At 40.3% G+C, this 14,284-nt stretch overlaps 1 protein-coding gene and 1 long non-coding RNA gene across 2 annotated transcripts in view; both read right to left on the minus strand.

Annotated features, from left to right (window-relative positions):
- Nucleotides 1-2,669: 2,669 nt before the first annotated feature.
- LOC123730399 (uncharacterized) lies at nt 2,670-5,636 on the minus strand. Its single transcript, XR_006761775.1, has 2 exons — nt 3,475-5,636; nt 2,670-3,436 (listed from the first exon to the last, which is right to left on the minus strand). It is a non-coding gene; the product is annotated as an uncharacterized lncRNA (long non-coding RNA).
- A 734-nt stretch (nt 5,637-6,370) lies between these two features.
- The window catches only part of dab2ipa (DAB2 interacting protein a), a 130,161-nt gene continuing 122,247 nt past the window's right edge, over nt 6,371-14,284 (minus strand). Inside the window, 4 exon segments of the mRNA XM_045706961.1 lie at nt 6,371-6,982; nt 7,468-7,555; nt 7,704-7,906; nt 13,132-13,284. Of these exon segments, the coding sequence (XP_045562917.1) occupies nt 6,824-6,982; nt 7,468-7,555; nt 7,704-7,906; nt 13,132-13,284 (603 nt within the window). The 3' untranslated portion in view covers nt 6,371-6,823.

The raw sequence follows: 14,284 nt of genomic DNA on the forward strand, positions 1-14,284 counted from the left end.
AAACGGCATACTGTAGAAATGCTGAAGGCAGGGCTTACAATTTCTAAAATACTGCTCATTTTTCATTGAGGACAGGTGAAGACTGTTTTGTTCTACTAGTCTTGGTCCTATTACTGTACCTTTCTAGTGATGAAAACATGTTAACCCCTTGATAAAAAGAAAACATATTTCTGTGCATTTTGGTGTGGCAGAGCCACAGAACATACAGATACAGGCGATCGAACCAATATGTTTAATAGGGGATCATATCAGCCCTACTTGTAACATATCTGCACCATTCTGGATGATTGAATTAATATCAGGTGTTCTTCACTCTCCTTCCTACACACATTGAACCACAGAAAATAGTATGCACAGAGACTTTACCACATGTCTGCAGTCCACATTGCCCATGGCTTCTGTAAGATTCTATAAAAAGTTTACAATGAGTTCATATATGTAAGTGATTGTATGTACATAAGTCCCTGTTTGTAAGTTCCTTAACATGTACAGTAAATCCCCTCCACCTTCCACTGTATTTACTTGAGGGCAATTCCACGGTAACAAAATTACAGTGAGAATAAAATGTATGCCAAACAAAAACCATTGATTTCAAAGTTTAACAAACCATACAATACCACTTTTAATAATTTACACAGTTAAAAAAAAAACACTTACTGGAAAAACTGTGGAGATGGAAAGTTAGGTAACAGAATTACAGTAAAATCTCACTCACTTTTATTCTGTTACCAAACTTTGAATCCGCACAGTTCTTCCTGTAAATGTGTTTTTTAGAAAAACTGTTGAAAGTAGTCAATGGTTTTTGTTTGGTATGCATTTTAAAGTGAAAAATTGGAGTATCTGAGTATCCGTTATCATGGAATTGCCCTTGAGGTGCTACTTGTCATGCCGGGTTATGTTCTGTGTACCTGGCTCAGGCTGGCTTCTCAGACCCCTTGAGACTAGTGTCTTTTAGAAGGGACAGAGCTGGAATGCTCCAGAAAATCACAAGGATTAACTTATACTAAACAGATAATTATGCAAGACATGCTTAGGAGCACAAGACATCGCAGCACAAGGAGTAGGCCTATCATTCAATATGATGGATGTGTAGCTTTTGGAACTACTGCCATTTCTCCAGCAAAATGCAACCTGAAGGTACACTTTATGTTGTTTTCCGTTTAGAAAATGACTGACCTGCAGTGACACATTATTATGGTAATTGGGGTGGGTGGCAGCATGCAGGCATATTTAGCTAAGGGAACTGAATGAAATATGACATGCTTCAGAATACAGCAAGGATTGTTGTTTAATATAAGTCCTAGAATTGCACACAGTGAGATACTGTTACTTGTTTTCATATTTTCCTGTCGGAACACTTCTTTTACAACAGATGAATTAGCTCTAATATACAGTTAGAATGGATTTGACTTCACAACCTATCCTTATATGTCTCATGTATCATTTCTCCTTAGGGAAACTGAACATCTGAACAAAATACATATTGGGGAAAGGGAAGCACATCTGCTTCGCAACATACTAGGTAGGCAGAGACCCCAAACTCTCCCTGAAAATGATAATAATGACCTCGTATTATCCGCAAGAAGACATGTAAGGGATTTATCATTGAACGCCTTGTCCTGAATGTTCAAACTCATTGAGATCAGAGACCTTCGGAGGTAGAAGTCGCAGAATGATCAAAGGTGTGGCTCTCTGTCAGAGTGTATGCTGAGGTACCATGGGGTGTGCGATGTGTACCCTGCTGGATGATATGTGCAATGTGTCTCTGCTGATGTGGAGAAGAAGGAAGAGGCCAGTGGAACTGTCTGAGTTCCCACAGGCTGCATATGAGGGCTATCAGAAATATTCTGGACTGAATTACCCTCCCGCCTCTGGGATGATGTCTGGTCAACAGCCCACCTACCAGACAGTGATCAGAGCATTAACAGTCTAGATAAGAATCCCAAGTCTACTCTGTATGGATAACGACAGATCACTAAGATGAGCATTTGTCTTTCAGTGTTCTGAGTGTTTTTTTGGTCAATTGGTGCTTATATTGGTCTTATTTCACACATGTACAAGTGTGCATTATACATGTGTGAATTTGATATTATTTTTTTTCTTTTATATATCCCACTGAGACACCCTCGGAGAGTGGGGTCGCAACCAGGAATCAGCCATTATTGACCACGACCCTGTAGCAATTAGGGTTAAGTGCCTTGCTCAAGGGTTCAGACAGACCATCACCTTGTCGGCTCGTTTATTGGCCCAATGCTTTTAACCTGTCGGTGGTACCTACAAGTGTGTATTAATACGAATGCGTGAATTGGTGCAAAAAAAAGTATGGAAATGCATCTATTAGGAGCATCTACTAATCAAATGTATAATGAAATAATATATATATATATTTTTTTTTACATATCCCAGCTCTCCTTGAGACGTCCTAGGAGAGTGGGATGTGTATTCATTCTAGATTCATCCCAGCGGACAAGTGATGTCATTAGTTTCTGGTTTCTTTTTGATGTCCATTCAACCAAGTTTGCCTGCTACTTGTTTTGTGCATACTAATGGTTTAATTACTGTACTTGCTTTACACCACTAGGTGGCGATATTTATATAGATGTCACTGATCAATGACAGCATTTCAGATGGTTTGTAAAAATAAATACCACATGAGAAACACTACATGATTAAATTCGTGAAATAAATCTTTAATTGTAGTTGCATTTCTACATAAATTACATACATGTTTTTTACTTTTATGATGGTAGGCCTATTCTTGTTACCATTTACACACATAAAATTATTATTTTAACATTCATAGAAATGTTTCTAGGAGTTTGCAGTAACAACATGGCAAAAATATTGTTCAGTATTATATAGGGCAAGGAAAAAGGAAAGAGAATAGTTTTGGTCACTCTCTTGCAAATCGTTGGCAAAACGTCCCTAAAAGAACTGGGAGACAATGAAGATGCACTATACTGTGAACTGATCTGTGGTTTCTATTGCAGTGCAGTATATATTATTTCCTTTCAATAAAATAAAACCAAAGCAGGAAGACGCACCTTTCGCTTTGAAAGAGAAAATCAATTGAAACCCTCCAAAGAGATTTTCTGTGTGCAGGTTGGGTGCAACAAGAACACTTGAGGGAAATAGGTGCACATTGCTATCAGAATGCAGATGTTCTATACCTGCAGCACATTGCTATCAGAATGCAGATGTTCTATACCTGCAGCACATTGCTATCAGAATGCAGATGTTCTATACCTGCAGCACATTGCTATCAGAATGCAGATGTTCTATACCTGCAGCACATTGCTATCAGAATGCAGATGTTCTATACCTGCAGCACATTGCTATCAGAATGCAGATGTTCTATACCTGCAGCACATTGCTATCAGAATGCAGATGTTCTATACCTGCAGCACATTGCTATCAGAATGCAGATGTTCTATACCTGCAGCACATTGCTATCAGAATGCAGATGTTCTATACATGCAGCTTCAACACAATCCATCATACTCTGACAAATACTATTCAGCATTAGGGCATTTTATTAAAACAAAAAACAATGAAGATATTCAATAAATAATGTTGAAGTGATTGAAACAAACATAATTTAGAGCATAACATAAATACCATTTTACACATAACGTACTTTAACAATAGTCTAGTTGATAAAAAAATCTAATTATGTTTAAGCTTAACATTTCCACAGACCAAAACACAGGTCAACACAGTAATTCAGGTGACTCATTTGCTGAAAGCAGACCACTGGTGTTTTCAGATGAGAATTAGCGGAAGTCAGAATTGAGAAGTCATGCAAAGCCACTTGTTGAGACCACCTTTGAAGGTTGCTAAAGTTAGCGACTTGCATCTTAAATAAGACTACAAAAAAGGCCTTAAGTCCACTCCATGTTCATAGCTTCAATCAACACTAGAGGGAACTTGAAGTGACAATGAATCTGGTTTATACCTCAGTTACAGCCTAAAACCGCATTTGGATGTACTGTCTGGAAGAGACTTTCATCCTTCACTTTGGATAGAAGGTATTCTAAATGGAGTGTTTATGTAGGGCCGTTAGCGAAATTACTGTTCCAGAAGCGCAAGGGTAGAGGAGTGGCCAGAGGAGTGGCCAGGTATTTGAGTTCAGTCCTATTCTATTCAGCACTGTCAAACTGCAAACAGTGAAGGTTTGGCCTACACATAACAATTTAGATACGCAGAGGACAAAACAGTATCTATGTTTATCAATATTATATAACAGCATCAATAAATTGTTCATTTTTAACAAAGAACCCACATATGAAAAGAGGATAATGGGGGAAATGATGTGTGAACTGTCTACTGAAGTAGAAATACAATTACAATCAAACTCTTACTATTGTCTTGCAATATTAGCACAGCCGAGTTTAACACAATGAACACATACAGTACAAAATACTATTCCCCTTCCAGACAATCAATATAAATACTGTGAACATTTTATATACATCTGAGGTATGTAAACCTCTAAATATACTAATATTTAAGCATATACAAAGTATGCAAAAAATGATATAGCTGAGCTCTTTCTTTACCATTAGCAATTTAAAACACAGCAAGTTTGTTGTGCTACTGTAGTCCTGATGAGGTAAGAACAGCAGAGTATACCTAAAATATACAGGAAGAATATAGAAACACTTTCTATTGGGACGTGCTTTCGGGAAAAGTCTAACCAAAGCGGTTTTCAAAAGCTTGTCAACATGAGAGGAGGCTTTCACTGATAGAGTTGTTCATTTGGCCTTTTTTGCCTTTACCTCCCTTATCTCACATTGTATATAGTCTTATTTTTCTACTGTATCATTGATTGTATGTTGTTTTAGTCCATGTGTAACTCTGTGTTTTTGTATGTTGTCGAACTGCTTTGCTTTATCTTGGCCAGGTCACAATTGTAAATGAGAACTTGTTCTCAACTTGCCTACCTGGTTAAATAAAGGTGAAATAAAATAAATAAAAATACATTTGGCAACATATACTGTATGCTTTTGAAGTTTGAAAAAAACAAACTGTGGGGTAAAAAAACAGCCATTGAGTAAAATCAAATATTGATGCTACAATGTACTATACACTTGTGTTGTACTATACTGTTGCAGGAAGAAACAGGTTGGCTGTGAGTATGATAGTATTTACTCTGTTTACTAAACTCTGAAAACATAGGGTTCATAAACGAGTGTCCTCTTTTAGCACCAGGTGCTATATAAACACAGTGACTGGAAATTATAGGTGTAGATCAGAAATCAGAAACATTAAAGCTTATAATTGTTCAAATCACTTCAAAACAGGCTTTAACATAACAGCACAACCTTAAATCGATAAAATTGTGTTTTATGTACTAGGACAGAGAGTTTAGGATGTCTTGCAGCCAGGTGCAGACGTTATAGCTTTCTCTAAAGTCAATCTGGAATGTTCTGCCTATCCATGTGAGAGATGCAGACTCGGTCTCAACCTTTAAGTCTTTATTGAAGACTCATCTCTTCAGTAGCTCCTATGATTGAGTGTAGTCTGGCCCAAGGCACGGGAGCAACAAACCGCCCTTGCCGTCTCTGCCTGGCCGGTTCCCCTCTCTCCACTGGGATTCTCTGCCTCGCCTCAAACCCTATATTACGGGGGCTGAGTCACTGACTTACTGGTGCTCTTCCATGCCGTGCCTAGGAGGGGTGCGTCACTTGAGTGGGTTGAGTCACTGACGTGGTCTTCCTGTCCGGGTTGGCACCCCCCCGGGTTCGAGCCCTGGGGGGGATCTTCGTGGGCTACACTCTGCCTTGTCTCAGGATAGTAAGTTGGTAGTTGAAGATATTCTTCTACTGGTGTGGGGCCTGTGCTTTGGCAAAGTGGGTGGGGTTATATCCTGCCTGTTTGGCCCTTTCCGGGGGGTATCGTCGGACAGGGCCAAAGTGTCTCCCGACCCCTCCTGTCTCAGCCTCCAGTATTTATGCTGCAATAGTTTGTGTCGGAGGGCTAGGGTCAGTCTATTATATCTGGAGTATTTCTCCTGTCTTATCTGGTGTCCTGTGTGAATTTAAGTATGCTCGTATGCTCTCTCTAATTCTCTCTCTCGGAAGACCTAAGCCCTAGGACCATGCCTCGGGACTACCTGGCATGATGACTCCTTGCTGTCCCCAGTCCACCTGGTCGTGCTGCTGCTCCAGTTTCAACTGTTCTGCCTGCGGCTATGGAACCCTGACCTGTTCACTGGACGTGCTACCTTGTCCCAGACCTGCTGTTTTCAACTCTCTAGAGACAGCAGGTGCAGTAGAGATACTCTGAATGATCGGCTATAAAAAGCCAACTGACACTTACTCCTGAGGTGCTAACATGTTGCACCCTCTACAACCACTGTGATTATTTTTATCTGACCCTGCTGGTCATTTATGAACATTTGAACATCTTGGCCATGTTCTGTTATAATCTCCACCTCTCATAGCCTGGTTCCTCTCTAGGTTTCTTCCTAGGTTCTGGCCTTTCTAGGGAGTTTTTCCTAGCCACTGTGCTTCTATACCTGCATTGCTTGCTGTTTGGGGTTTTAGGCTGGGTTTCTGTACAGCCCTTTGTGACATCAGCTGATGTAAGAAGGGCTTTATAAATACATTTGATTGAATCTGATCAAGTCCTTTATATTTTTAAGCAACAGTTTCAGTCAGTCTAGCCCTTCTTTCTGTGATCCTGACCACATTCATTGAAAATAATGGATTTGGACAGTATAAATCTATTTCTCTGGAGAGTGGCTGGGTGTGGCTAGTTCCTCCTCCCTCCCTCCCCCAGCCCAAGCGTCATTGAGTTGGGCTTGGCCCCCTCTCCCTCCCTAGCAGTTGCTGCTGTTCCTGAACTCTCCGTTCTCCGTGATCTGGAGCTTGGTGGGGGAGATGCCGTTACGGGTCTGCATGCTGTAGCGCTCCTTCAGCTGGGTCAGAGCGCTCATCAGGCGGGCGTTGGCCGCGTCTAGAGAGGCGATGCGTTTCTCCTGCAGAGTGAGGAGGGAGAGAGGGAGGAATAGAGAATGATGGAGGAAGAGAAAGACGGAGGGAGGAGGAGAAGAGGGTTGTCATCACACAATCCAATGAATCCTTCATAACATGGCTCTGATCGACTGTACTACCGCTTCTAAGCAAACCAACATGACTTAAACAAAACAAGCAGCCACTATTGTAAACAGAAAAGGAATGTTGCTGAAGTAAAAACGTGGATTGTCCACATACAGTACATTTTGTACTTGTCACAGTAATTCAGGTGGCTGGATTGCTTGCAGTGAGTGAGACCTATCATTTTCAATCTGAGGAGGTTGTTAACATTTATAAAGCCAGAGGGCGCTGTTCTCTTCAAGTCCGTAGTCTGACATGTTACAGTAAATCTGTGAATAAAATATTTGAGTAAATACTTTATATTGACAGTTGTGGAAAAAACATCTATTGCCAGCCAAAACATCTCTTGTGGACACTAAACACTCACCTGGGCTTCAATGATCTTCTGTTTTGAGTCCACTATCGACTGCATATCTGAATGATCTTTTTTCAGTTCCTCCTCAACTGACATCAGCCTGAAAGAGTAACAAAGATATGTTTGTATTGATGGCTGTTCAATATCGTTACATTTATTCCACCACAGACATTACAACGAGCCACAATGAGCCCGTCCTCCGATTTAAAGTCACACCAGCCTCCACTGGTAAGCAAAGGACACCTCACCTGGTGATGATGCTCTTCATCTGGAGCTCCTTGTCGTCCTGCTGCCGGCTCAGACGCTCCTCTGTGTCCTCCAGCCGCGCCTGGTACTCCAGCAGCATTGTCTGGGTCTGCTCGTCCTGGCCCTTCAGGTGACACTCATACTCCTCCAGCTTCTTGGCTGACTGACACAGCCTGTCCTGCAGGATGGCTATTTCCTGCTGGTACTGGACACAGGACAGAGTGGCAGTCAGACCAGTGTCGCACACACACTTGTCATTCTCAAAGCAGCCCCCATTCAGCGGGCTAAGAGACAGTTTGTGGTTGTTTGTTATGCTTTCTGTTCACTGCAGCTAGCGACTGGAACGAGTTACAACGAACACTCAAACTGGACAGTTTTATCTCCATCTCTTTATTCAAAGACACAATTATGGACACTCTTACTGACAGTTGTGGCTGCTTTGTGTGATGTATTGTTGTCTCTACCTTCTTGCCCTTTGTGCTGCTGACCTTAACCAATAATGTGGACCATGTTTTGTGCTGCTGCCATGTTGTGTTGCTACCATGTTGTTGTCATGTTGTGTTGCTTCCATGCTATGTTGTTGTCTTAGGTCTCACTTTATGTAGTGTTGTCTCTCTTGTTGTGATGTGTGTTTTGTTTCATTTGTAATTTTTAATCCCAGCCCCCGCAGGAGGCCTTTTGCCTTTTGGTAGACCGTCATTGTAAATAAGAATTTGTTCTTAACCGACTTGTCTAGTTAAATAAAGGTTAAATAAAAAAATTAAATAAAAAATGATTCTGTTTTTCTTGGACTCAACTTCTGACAGAAGAGTAGTCATGCCATCTTATGTGGAGTAACTACTGTAATGTACAGTGTATGCTAATGCAAGTGTATGGATGAAAACTCAGGCACACAATCAAGTCAAAGCTCCTAGTCATGCTATGAAAAGCCGGTCTGGGTTCAAATGTGGGATCCTGCAAAGCTTTCAGGTACATTTCTGCTGTCTCTGGGAAAATATGCAAGCAAGTGAATCCCAAACATATTCCACAGCATTTAACAAACTATTAGAAAATACACTGCTGTTGTGTAATGTACCAACTAGACTCCATAGAAACCATACAGTAGAACCCGGTCTAAAACCATAGGGATTGAAATATGACTAATTCTTCAAATATTATATTCCAGCACTGAGTACTGTATTGTGTCTGTTTAATACAAACAGATTAAAGAGCCCTTCAGCTAACTTCAACTAAGGACTTTATAAAGAGCATTTACGGGTAGTAGTTTCATTTGTGTTTGGTTCTCACTTTGGCAGACCTGAAAACGGTGAAATAATCATTAAAACACCTCTTAAAAACATCCACAAATTGAAATCCAACGTGTGTGATGAAAATGTGTCCGTGTAGTTCTGTAACTTCAGCTTGTAAGTGTGTTCAAGTGCAATATGTTGCTGGTGTATAATTCATCGGAGTAGCTGGGGAAATTGGCAAAGGGAGAGGAGGGCACACACTTGCCTGTTGAGATAAATCTTCTCTTGAGCTTCAGTGTGTGCAGTTCAGCCTATACCCATCTTGCAGATTGGCATTTATTGTCATGAATCTTGCCCTGGAGGCAGCACTGCAGAGTGGTCTAGCTGGCACAGCCACAACATCTAACCCTAACCTTAACCACACTGCTAAGCCGAATGCCTAACCCTAACCACACTGCTAAGCCTAATACCTTACCCTGACCTTAACCACACTGCTTAGCCTAATGCCTAACCTTAACCACACTGCTAAGCCTAATGCCTAACCTTAACCACACTGCTTAGCCTAATGCCTAACCTTAACCACACTGCTTAGCCTAATGCCTAACCTTAACCACACTGCTTAGCCTAATGCCTAACCCTAACCACACTGCTTAGCCTAATGCCTAACCTTAACCACACTGCTAAGCCTAATGCCTAACCTTAACCACACTGCTAAGCCTAATGCCTAACCTTAACCACACTGCTTAGCCTAATGCCTAACCACACTGCTTAGCCTAATGCCTAACCCTAACCACACTGCTTAGCACCATGATATACTGTATACTGCATACTGGGGGTGTAATTATAGTACAGTATACGAGTTGAATTAGCCTCTCTATTCTGACATTGTTGAGATGGAGGTAGACTGCCAGATGTAGGTTGACGTTTATTGTCATGAATCTTGCCCTGGAGGCAGGACATTGTGATTTCCGCTAGATGGGCCAGCTGCAAAGTCATAATTGGCTATGTTGTAAAAATTCAAGAAAACTAAAATGTGCTTTTTGGTCTTAAAACCTCTTATAGCTCCTTAAGGATAGGGGGCGCTAGAGCGAATTTTGAATAAAATACGTGCCCATTTTAAACGGCCTCCTACTCAAACTCAGAAGCTAGGATATGCATATAGATTCGGATAGAAAACACTCTAAAGTTTCTAAAACTGTTTGAATGGTGTCTGTGAGTATAACAGAACTCATATGGCAGTCAAAACCCCGAGACAGATCCTAACAGGAAGTGGAAATCTGATTTGTGGAATCACCTTCAACACTTTGCCTATAAAACACACCGTGAGTTAGGATTCATTGAGCACTTCCTAAGGCTTCCACTAGATGTCAACAGTCTTTACAAAGTGGTTTGAGTCTTCTATGGTAAAAACTGACCGAAAGAGAGGCTTGGAAAGTTGGTCATAGAGGGAGGGCCATTACTACTATGACGCGGGCGCCCATGGGTAGCCTCATCTTCCGAAACGTTTAGTAAGACAATGCAATCGTCCCCCTTGAATATTATTGAAGCTCTGGTTGAAAAAGGCTCTAAAGATTTATGTTATACAACGTTTGAACGAACTTAAATATTTTTTTTTTGCACATTCGTGACGACAAGTCCCGTGGGCTTCAGTACATTTTGAGTAGCCTTCGGAACGCGCTAACAAGAAGGAGCTATTGGGACATAAATTATTAACTTTTTCGAACAAAACTACATTTGTTGTGGACCTGGGATTCCTGGAAGTGCCTTCTGATGAAGATAATCAAAGGTAAGGGAATATTTACAATAGTATATTTGATTTTAGATGGTTCCAAGATGGCGCTAACATGTATCGCCTAGCCTATTTTTCTTAGCATAGCACCTCGTTTATTGCAAAGTGTGATTTCCCAGTAAAGTTATTTTTAAATCTGGCAATGCGGTTGCATTCACGAGATGTTAATCTATAATTCTTTGAATGACAATATTACATTTTTAAAATGTTTTCGAATAGTAATTTAGTAAATTGTAGCGCTGATTCACCGGATGCATTTGAGGGAAAAGATTTTCTGAACATCACGCGCCGATGTAAAATGCTGTTTTTATATACAAATAGGAACTTTATCGAACAAAAGAATGCATGTATTGTGTAACATGATGTCCTAGGAGTGTCATCAGATGAAGATCGTCAAAGGTTAGTGCTTCATTTAGCTGTGTTTTGGTTATTTGTGATGCATGTGGTTGGTCGGAAAATGGCGGAGTGGCTATTTTGACGATGTACCCTCCTAACATAATGTAATGTTTTGCTTTCGCTGTAAAGCCTTTTTGAAATCGGACAACGTGGTTCGATTCAGGAGAAGTGTATCTATAAAACGGTGTAAAATAGTCATATGTTTGAGAAACAGAAATTATTAGATTTGGTTATGAATATGGCGCTCTGATTTTTGGCTGGATGTTGATCCCGGTTACGGGATCAGCGCTAAAAGTTAACCTGTTGGGGCTAGGGGGCAGTATTTTCACGGCCGGATAAAAAACGGACCCGATTTAAACTGGTTACTACTCTTGCTCAGAAACGAGTATATGCATATAATTTGTAGATTTGGATAGAAAACACTCTAAAGTTTCTAAAACTGTTTGAATGGTGTCTGAGTATAACAGAACTCATTTGGCAGGCCAAAACCTGAGAAGATTCCATACAGGAAGTGCCCTCTCTGACAATTTGTTGTCCTTCTGTTGCATCTCTATCGAAAATACAGCATCTGTGCTGTAACGTGACACTTTCTAAGGCTTCCATTGGCTCTCTAAAGCCGCCAGAAAGTGGAATGGGGTGTCTGCTGTCTCTGGGCAAAGAACAGCAGCAGAGTTTGTAAGTGGTCAGCCTGGGGACAGTGAGACTGAGATGCGCATTCAAGAGACTTCATTTTTTTTCTTTCAGCCTTTGAATGAATACAACGTTGCCCGGTTGGAATATCATCGCTATTTTACAAGAAAAATAGCATAAAAATTTATTTTAAACAGCGTTTGACATGCTTCTAAGTACGGTAATGGCATATTTTGAATTTTTTTGTCACGAAATGCGCTCGCGCGTTACCCTTCGGATAGTGACCTGAACGCACAAACAAAACGGAGGTATTTGGATATAACTATGGATTATTTGGAACCAAAACAACATTTGTTGTTGAAGTTGAAGTCCTGGGAGTGCATTCTGACGAAGAACAGCAAAGGTAATCCAATTTTTCTAATAGTAATTCTGAGTTTAGTGAGCCCCAAATTTGGTGGGTGTCAAATTAGCTAGCCTGTGATGGCCGAGCTATGTACTCAGAATATTGCAAAATGTGCTTTCGCCGAAAAGCTATTTTAAAATCGGACATAACGTTTGCATTAAGGAGTTCTGTATCTATAATTCTTAAAATAATTGTTATGTATTTTGTCAACGTTTATCATGAGTAATTTAGTCAATTCACCGGAAGTTTTCGGTGGGTATGCTAGTTCTGAACATCACATGCTAATGTAAAAAGCTGTTTTTTGATATAAATATGAACTTGATTGAACAAAACATGCATGTATTGTATAACATAATGTCCTAGGAGTGTCATCTGATGAAGATCATCAAAAGGTTAGTGCTGCATTTAGCTGTGGTTTGGGTTTTTGTGACATATATGCTTGCTTTGAAAATGGCTGTGTGATTATTTTTGGCAGGGTACTCTCCTGACATAATCTAATGTTTTGCTTTCACTGTAAAGCCTTTTTGAAATCGGACAATGTGGTTAGATTAACGAGTCTTGTCTTTAAAATGGTGTAAAATAGTCATATGTTTGAGAAATTGAAGTTATAGCATTTTTGAGGTATTTGTATTTCGCGCCACGCGATTCCACTGACTGTTGACTAGGGTGGGACGCAAACGCCCCACCTAGCCCATAGAAGTTAAGCAGCAAATAACCCTTTAATATCCACATGCATTCCAATCATGGAAGACCTGCTAGTAGAGAGAGATACAGTGCCTCAGTCCGGTTTTTGCTTTTGGCTCCGCAACACTTTCACTTCATTAATAACAACCTCAGAATCACGTATTGATAGCTCATGTTAATAACCATGAATATGTTCTGACTTTATGCTACTCCTCTAAAGAAGTGCAGTAGCTGTGCTGAATATTATTGCGATGTTGCGTTGTAGCAGATGTTAGGTTTTACAAGATGCTAGACATTACCTTTTCAGTCTGGGTGAGCTCCTCTTTGTTTCTGAGGTCTTCCCTGTGCTTGGTATCTGGGTCAACTCCCTCATGGTCTAAATACTGCACATTCATATTCAACAGCCAGGCAGCAGTACGGTCCAGGGCATTGGGGTTCACAGGGGAGGACGCCTGGTGGAACACACACACAACACGCACAAGCCTTCTGGTAAGTAATTGTTAGAAGAAGTGAGGCAGGGTAAATAAATGTTGCATGATGAAAATCACAAGCTACAATAGGATAGGGATGGCCATTTGACATGTTTTGGCTGTTCAAGTACTCGCATATAAAACATTTTGAGCACTCAAAATGAGTATATTTTTAGAACACAAAGCATGACATTTCTACCTTTAGATTTTGTGGCATAGAGAAAGTCAAGATATCAGACAGGGGAGGTGATATTAATAATACTCTGAGCAAAAGAGAATGTTTTGGGATTTTCACCCTCCAGACATTATTTCCTAAAGGACTTAATGATGAAATGCCTATGTATGTTGTGAATTTGAAATATGTCCCTATTTAAGATTACTCTGATGTTTTTCGTATGACGTACTCAATAATTAATGAAAACTTGCTATGTCCTCATTGTGGTTTTATGGACGTATTCAATGTGTCTTATTTATACACTTTTGTAATATTTGTGAAATCCATATTATTATGTTTGGTAGCACTTATTTATTTTTCCTTTGCCTCCAACCCCTTTCCATAGGTGGAACAGATGTGGGTGGGGCTAGGTCTACATAGAGGTGCTGTTTTCAGAAAATTGACAAAAGCTCTGACGAAGGCCGTTAGGCCGATACGTAAGCTTATTAAATATCAGTAATACTATCAAGAACAGTGTGCGGTTTCCTTTTTTCCTTCATCCTGTTTCAACTGTTGCCATGCACCTGCAACAAGATTGCTCAGATGTGCGAGTGCCTTTTGAATTTTAGAACACAAGGCCCGCACTGGGCCCGCGCATTTATCTATACAGTATGCCAACAGATCACAACAATGCCTTATTTATCATAACCATTACAGATAAATCCTAATTGCTAAATTGCCTCAATAAAAAAGCAAGTGCCATGTAAGATGAATTTATTGAAACCGTAATATCAACTGGTTATTATATTATATCGTGAAACACAATCT

Source organism: Salmo salar, chromosome ssa24 (genome assembly GCF_905237065.1).
Source record: "Salmo salar chromosome ssa24, Ssal_v3.1, whole genome shotgun sequence".
NCBI classification, from domain to species: domain Eukaryota; kingdom Metazoa; phylum Chordata; class Actinopteri; order Salmoniformes; family Salmonidae; genus Salmo; species Salmo salar.